The sequence below is a fragment of the Chiloscyllium plagiosum genome, chromosome 14 (genome assembly GCF_004010195.1).
Source record: "Chiloscyllium plagiosum isolate BGI_BamShark_2017 chromosome 14, ASM401019v2, whole genome shotgun sequence".
NCBI classification, from domain to species: domain Eukaryota; kingdom Metazoa; phylum Chordata; class Chondrichthyes; order Orectolobiformes; family Hemiscylliidae; genus Chiloscyllium; species Chiloscyllium plagiosum.
The window spans coordinates 13,079,829-13,088,008 of NC_057723.1; the positions used below are offsets into that span (position 1 = coordinate 13,079,829).

Sequence of the window (8,180 nt, forward strand, 5' to 3'; positions counted from 1 at the left end):
TTTCATTGTGTAATTTTGTGAATAAATTTTGTGTCTTGTAAAACCTGGTAGTCAACCTAGCTACCTCACTCCAGTTAATTTTCACTGTACACTTACTGAAACAAATTGCAAAGTTATGGCCTGGGCTGCCTGCTGAAGAATGTTTTGAGCGGCCTGGCCTAGTCCATAACAGATTGGGGGCTCCTTTGTGGGATTTTAAACAGTGAGTTGTAGGTGCTAATGTCTTTACTTTGGTTTTTGGTTTGGTTGGGTAGACAAAGCTTGGGATAGTAATGGCTCTTTCAGTCGCCAAATGTTTTCCCGATTGGATGCGGTGACTTTGGAGGTTTTGCAAAAAGGTGAATAAGACCAAGTTGCAGGAATTTGCAGACCAACTGGGATTGGATCTGCCTGCTTCTGTGAGGAAAGGAGAGATAATTACAGCAGTAACTCAGCACTTAAACTTGCTGGAGAAATCATCAGAATCTAAAGAAATGGCAAGAATTCAATTGCAAATAAAGCAGCTTGAGTTAGAGGTGAGAGATAAGGAAATGGCAGTAGAAATGAGACAGTTTGAGTTCTGATTAAATGTAGAAGAGAGGGAAAAAGAGAGAGCAGAGAAAGAAAAAGAGAGAGCTTTTGAACTTCAGAAACTGACACTTAAAAAGGAAAGTCAGCTTAAAAGGCTGCAGATAAAGGCTAAAGGTAACCTTAATGAAGAAGTAATGCAAAGTCATGTGAAAGAGCAGAGAGTTAAAATGACAAGGTTAGCAGCTGAAGTGACTGATAATTATAAGCTTGTCCATAAAACAGTATTTGGCTTCCAGAATGAATTTCAGTCCATGAGGGATAGAAATTGGGGCAAAGAGAAATCCTCATATGGAAAAGGAAAGGTAGATCTCAATGAAGATCGTAAGGATAACTTACCACAGGGTGAAAAAATAAACCATTGAGGGGGACAAAGAAATTAAAAAGCTTCGGTGTTTTATTTGTAACAAAGTGGGTCATACAAAATCGGAGAAAGCCAGATGTAGGAAAACCAGACAAGTCTGATAGTTTTGTTGGACTGGTAACAAAAGGCACAAGGGAAGTTAGACAACTGCCTCAGAGTTTACAAGATGATCAGAGGTTGGTTAAGGAGAAAGTGTCAGATCTGCTTAAGAAATATACATGCAATGTCAACTTTATTCACATAGGCCAGGAGTTGTAGGTAAGGAAGTTACAATATTAAGGGACACAGGATCCTCTCAGTCTCTAAAGCTGAAAGCTGAGGACATATGTACTCCTGAGGGCCTATTGCCAGAAAAGGTATCGGTAACAGAATTCATGGTGAGACAAAAAGTGCTCAGTTATGTAAAGTGAAGCTAGAGAGTCCAGACAAAAATGGAGAATTTGTGGTAGGAGTACTGGACAAACTCTCAGCTCCATGAATACCAATTTGTCCTTGCAAATGATATAGCTTATTCACCAGTAGGCGTGCTACCTACTCTAGTTGAGAAGCCAGTGGAGATGCAGGCAACTGAAGACGTGGAGAGTGTTTATCCAGGAATTTTCCCTGACTATGTGATCACAAGACCACAGAGGCACAAGGTGAAGCAAGAGGGATCAATAGGTACAGATAAGGAAGCTGACACAGTGTTACCCAAAACTTTTTTTGATCAGAGAAGTGGCACAGAACAGGAGCAAATAGGTAAACATGCCAGTATCTTTAGCTCTACTAAGCTTGTCAAATTACAGCAGAAAGATGAGATCTTAAAACAGTCATATCAAAAGGCATTTACAGAGAAGGAGAATGAATGCATTCCTGTGCATTATTACTTAACAAATGATGTCTTAATGAGGAAATGGAGGCCATCACACATTCAAGTAGATGAGAAATGGGCAGAAATTCATCAAATTGTTTTGCCAGTAGGGTATAGAAAAGAGATGCTGCGAGTGGTGCATGAGATACCACTTGGAGGTTATTTAGAGGTGAGGAAAACACAGGCAAAAATACAAAGGCATTTTTACTGGCCTGGATTGCACAAGGATGAGGTTGAATTTTTCCAGATGTGTCATACATGTCAGCTAATTGGAAGACCACAGGCAGTAATAAAACCTGCACCTTCAATACTTATTCCAGCATTTGAGGAACCTTTCACAAATGTCTTGACTGATTGCATAGGTCCCCTATTTCAAACAAAAAGTGGGAATACGTATTTATTAACAATAATGGATGTGTCGACTAGATTTCCAGAGGCACATCACAGCTAAAAGGGTTGTAGAAGAATTACTTAATTTGTTTTTACTAGATAAGGACTCTAATAGTGATCCAGTCAGATCAGGGATCAAACTTCACATCCAAACTATTCACAGAGGTTATGGATAACTTGGGAATAAAGCAATTCAAATCTACTGCATACCATCCGGAATCACAGGGAGCACCAGAGAGATGGCACCAAACACTAAGGACTAGGTTGATGGCTTATGGTCAGGATTATTAAAATGATTGGGATAAGGGAGTTCCATTTGTACTTTTAGCGAACAGAGATGCACCGAATGAATCAACAAAATTCACTCCATTTGAATTAATTTTTGGGCATAAAGTAAGAGGACCATTAAAATTGATTAAGGAGACCACCTATTTGGACTATGTGTAAAATTTTAGAGAACAATTAAATAGAGATGGAGAATTGGCTAGACAGCATTTAAAAGTATCACAATGAAATAGGAAGCAGAGAAGAAATCACAAATTTGCAATTTTGCAATTGGGGATAAGGTATTTGTGCAAGGTCCAGTAACAGTGAGCCTTTAAAAGCCAGGTTTAGTGTCAAATCGAGAGGAAATTGAGTGAGATGAACTACTTGATAAGGACTCCAGACAGGAAGAAATCTCACAGAGTGTGCCATGAGAATATGCTCATAGGTATTTTGATAGGGAAGGAAAGCAAGAGGAGAAGGTGCTACTGATTACAGCACAGAAGGAAGAACCAAGTTCAGAGGATTCTGAATTGGACATTCCTCAAATCAAATTGGACAATGAGAAAGTTGTCAAAAATTGGGATAAATTATTGAGTTACTTTTCACAAGAAAATCAAAATGATCTGAAAGAGTTATTACTATCACATGGGGAGATATGCAGAAATAAACTGGGAAGTGCTTACGTAATTATGCATGATGTAGAGATAGGAGATGCCGTTCTGATTAAGTAACATCCTGATAGGCATAACCCTCTAAAGTTGGCACAGGTTCAGAAAGAGATAGAGCTCATGCTCCAAGATGGAATGAAGTGAGTTACAGAGACTGGAGCTCACCCATAGTCATGGTGCCAAAGCCAGATGGTCCTCAACAATTATGTGTGAACTATTGCAAAGTCAACGCCGTTACAAAGGCTGATGCATATCCAATTCCACGGTTGGAGGACTGTGTCAAAAAAATGAGACAAGCAACTTACATTTCAAAGTTGGACTTGTTCAGAGGCTTGCGGCAAGTACCTCTGTCAGAGAGAGCAGAGGCAGTTTAGGCTTTCATGATGCCAGATGGACTATATCAGTTCAAAATGACGCCATTTGGTATGAAAAATGCTCCAGCCACATTTCAGAGACTGACTAATAAGTTCATTGCTGGATTACCCAACTATGTGGTGATATTGATGACCTGGTGATTCGTAGTCACTCATGGAAGGAACATTTACAGCATTTATTGGACTTGTTTGATTGACTTCGGAAGGCAGGCTTGGTGGTAAACCTGGCTAAAAGTGAATTTGCCAAAGCACCGGTCACCTTCTTGGGCCATGTTATTGGACCTGGACAAATGGCCTCATGGGATGCGACAACGAAAGTAATTGGGGAATTTCCCACACCATTGATAAAAAAAACAGTACTACGGTTCCTGGGGTTGAGTGGATTTTACCGAAGGTTTGTGCCAAACTTTAGCAATGTGGCTGCTTCGCTCACCGAATTGTTAAAAAAGGACAAGAAGTTTCAGTGGACAGTGGGCAGTCAAAAGGCATTTGACAGCCTAAAAACAGTGTTAACCCCTGCCGCAGTATTAGTCACACCGGACTACACAAAGCCTTTCAAGGTGGCTATCGTTGCCAGTGATATGGGTGTCGGTGTTGGTGCTCCTGCATAAGGATGACGAGGGAACAGAAAAACCCATCAGTTAATTTTCCAGGAAGTTGAACATCATAAACAGAAATATCCAATGGATGAGAAAGAGACTTTAAGCTTGGTGTTGTCTTTACATCATTTCAGTGTTTATATTACCAGCAATGATTCTGAGACAATTGTATAAACTGATCATAGCCCATTGACATTTGTGGAAAAATTTAAGGACAAAAATGCCAGACTGTTTTAATGGAGCTTGTTGCTGCAACCATTCAATTTGACAATTGTGCATGTAGCAGATCGCGAAAATGTGATTGCCAATGTGTTATCAAGACTCAAATGGTTTCCAGAGTTGTGTGGTGGTGGGTATGCCACAGCCTGAATTTCCATGTGATTATACATGTTTGCATGTTTATAGTTAGTATAGTGTACATGTGTTTAGAGTACTAACTGGAGTTTTGAAGGGTTTTAAAAATGAAGCCATCTTTTGGTATTGATGGTTCATTTTTTTAATGGAGCAATGACACAAAGCTGGTCTTTTTTTTACTAAAAGCTGTTCCTTTTCTCAAGGATATTATGTCCTTGGTTTTTTTTCAGAGGGGTCGTATTAGACTAGTGCCAATTAGACTGATTTGGTACAGAGATTAAAGGGTATTGAGAGGCCTATTTGTTTATCTGTAAACAAATAAGATTCCACTCCAAAGTGGTCATGTTTTAGAAGTAATGAGAGGGGAGTGGTCAGCTCTGCAGCTGGGCAGTTAAGGTCAGTTCAGAACTAGTTGGGAGTTCAATAGTGAGCTGTTTGAAAACTCTCTCTCTCCTTCTGCCCTTCTAACTTTAACCTGTAAGCATCTGTTCCTTTTTTCTTAACTGTGTTTTAAGGGGGTTTGCTTATTGAGACTTTTGTATATTTGGAACAGCATAATTAAGTTTAGTTTGGATAGATAGGCTGAGTTCTGTAGGGGTTCTTTATTCTGTTCTTTGTGTTTCATTATGTAATTTTGTGAATACATTTTTTATCTGTTTTAAAACCTGGTCATCAACCTCGCTAATTTACTCCAGGTAACTTTCACTGGACACTTACCGAAACAAATTATGGTCTGGGCTGCCTGCTGAAGAACGTTTTGAGTGGTCCGGCCTCGTCCATAACTCAGTCCATTCAATTGCTCCAGCTGCCCTCCCTCGCCATTGCCACGCGCTAATAGAAGTCCCACAAAACTGCTCAGATACCCTGCTCAGTGCCCTCCATCACTGTCACCATCTGGAGGTCCCATTACAGTAGAAAGGATGCATCAATGAGACAAAGCATGAATTTTTATGAGCCAAATAGCATGCTCTTATTATTATCTTGAACAATTAATAGCATTTAACAAGGCATTTTCGTGAGTTTAACCAAACAAATAAAAAGTTTACTGTGTGTGAATTCCTTCACGAGATATTTGCTGAGAATGTATGCAAGTGTTTAATTGGTTTGGTTGATTGGACTGTCAGCAAATTTTTGAATGAGAATGGAGCTGGAAATCTATCTTCCATTTCCCATTAATACTTATAGCCCAGAAGAGAACAGAGATACACCAATGTTTTAAAGACCACTTTTTAAATCCATAATTGTGGACTAAAGTAGAAAAAAAGACTGTTTTGAAACCAATGACAGTGAAATAATTTGTTACACTTTTAAAAGCAATTTACTGGAAATTATTGTGAGTTGTGTTTACATGACTGCCTTGCAGGAGAGATACAACGTCATGGTGCCGTGAAATGTATGCAGACTGAGATTTATCCAGCAACAGATTGTTGATTGGTTTGTGCAATTGTAACCATTTGTAGATGTTAAAGATCATCATTCTTGATAACAACTCTCTATATGGTTCCTGGGCAAGTGAGCAGATTGGAATTGTTTTACAATTGAGGGGGATGAACCTCCTGACTTTTGTGGTACCAGTTCTGTGGCTCTATTTCTGCATCAGACTAACTAAAGCCTAAAAGAAGCCCATGAGCTGCTGCGGGCTATTGCCATTACCCATTAGCTCATAGACTTCACAATTAGTGTACCAGTCACCCCATGCCTCCTGCAAGCTACTGAAAGAATTGAGAAAGGAGGTCAGACAACAGAAAGCCTTGGAAAACACAAGGAATATCGCAACAAATGCCATAACACCAATATTTTTTGTTTGTGTCTGTGTGTAGCAGTTTTAAAAATGGCTTTCTTTTGGTTTTCTTCTACTTTTTCTCATTGTGTATCCTTTATCATTCTTACAGAAGGCACAGGCACTACGAAAAGCCAGTAAGACTTGTGAATGCTGCACACTGGTCTGCCTTATTTTGTATATCTCAAAACGGATCTGCAGTATGGCCAGTACAAGTATGATTATATCTTTGTCGTTTTATGTCCCCCCACCCCCGAGACATCAATTAAAATTGGAGATTCATCAGAGAGCAGAATTAGAGAAGCACGGCCAAAAATACAAGTCTCCATGTATCAGAGCTTTTCTGGTTCATTGGTAATGCTCTTAGGCTTGGGTTCTAAACCCATCTGCTCCGGAGGTGTGTTACATCTGAAAACGTTGAGTAGAAATTTCTCAGTGCAGATGTTGCAGCATTTTATTACAAGATTTTGCAATATCAATATTTGTAAAGAAGACGCTGCAAAAAGGTAGCCAATATGAATAGATTGGAAATTCTGCAACATTAACCTGAGAAATGGTAAGCGGGTTCGCTGTATTTGGGAGGTAAAAGTAGGTTGATTGACAGGGAGAGCCAGCACTGGAAGCGCCGTCCTCTTTCTCGGACGGCACGCCTGCGCAGTGTGGCTGAATGTAGCAGTTTGAGCGGAATCAGCTGGACTTAGGGTTCCATTGGAGTGGGTGTAGCGGGTTCCGGACTGGGACTAACCTCTATGATTGGTGTAAGTTCTGGACTTTGGCTTTTTCTCTTCCTCTATAGCCCCCTTTTCCCGCAGCCTGCTCTTCGTTCCCATCCCTGGTGTTTTATTTTGTTGCCTGATATCAAGGATTCCATTTCCAATGTTGAACAACAGTGTCACTTTCACTTTACATTGCGCGTCTGAGCGGGAGTCGTTATCTCGCACATGGGTCACAGCCCCCTGCTAAAACATTTGCCGTACAGGTAACGCTGACTTTCTGAAAACAGGTCAACTGAAATTCTGGGTAATTTTATACTTCAGCCGAGAGTTTGAGGGCAGATTTACAGCATCGCAGTTTGTTTTTTTTTGTAGAAGAAGGCCTCCCGATGTGTATGCCGGGTTTGTTTTGAACGGGAAGGTTATGAACTGCATGTTTTTGAAAGAGAATTTATGAAAATGAATGGATTTAACACGATGCATCGATTTTAACGTCCTTAAAAATGCCAAAGTACATCATGACCAATTCATCACTTGTGGTTTGTCGTTACTTTTTTTTTGCAAAGTATGATTTAACAGATTGCATTCAGAAAGCATGTAGTAACGAGGGGTAGTTTTTTGTTCACCTTGTTCCCCGGAAGTGACCATTTATGATAAGACTGGCAATTATTGCCCACCCATACTTACCCTAATTGGTGATCTGTTGTGCCTTTCAGTGCTGCACTGTTGAACGTCTGCAGCAGTAGTGGCTGATAAACAGGATGTTTAAGAAGGGCATCTATTGGCTTTGGAGGGAGTACAATATAGGTTTACAAGAATGATGCCTAGACTTCAAGGTTTGAGATTATACAAGTTAAGCCTGTTTTCTAGAATTTAGAATTTTAAAGGGTGATCTGATCGAAGACTTCAAGACATTAATAGGAAAACAGGGAGTAGATAAATACACTATTTCCACTGGTTGGGGATTTTAGAACAAGAGGATGTCATCGAGATGTACAGCGTCGAAACAGACCCTTCCTTCGGTCCAACCCGTCCATGCCGACCAGATATCCCAACCCAATCTAGTCCCACCTGCCAGCACCCGGCCCATATCCCTCCAAACCCTTCCTATTCATATACCTATCCAAATGCCTCTTAAATGTTGCAATTGTACCAGCCTCCACCACATCCTCTGGCAGCTCATTCCAAACACGTACCACCCTCTGTGTGAAAAAGTTGCCCCTTAGGTCTCTTTTATATCTTTCCCCTCTCACC

At 40.3% G+C, this 8,180-nt stretch overlaps 1 protein-coding gene across 3 annotated transcripts in view; it reads left to right on the forward strand.

Moving 5' to 3' along the window:
* Nucleotides 1-6,845: 6,845 nt before the first annotated feature.
* rad50 (RAD50 homolog, double strand break repair protein) overlaps nt 6,846-8,180 on the forward strand; it is a 216,201-nt gene continuing 214,866 nt past the window's right edge. For 2 of the 3 annotated variants that reach the window (XM_043703202.1, XM_043703203.1), the window contains exon 1: nt 6,846-6,971. Coding sequence is in view for 1 of the 3 variants with exons in the window: in XM_043703201.1 (XP_043559136.1) it covers nt 7,155-7,192 (38 nt within the window). In the remaining 2 variants the exon portion in view is untranslated. Of the gene's footprint in view, nt 6,972-7,023; nt 7,193-8,180 lie in introns of those variants that run through there. The other variant, XM_043703201.1, reaches the window with a different exon arrangement.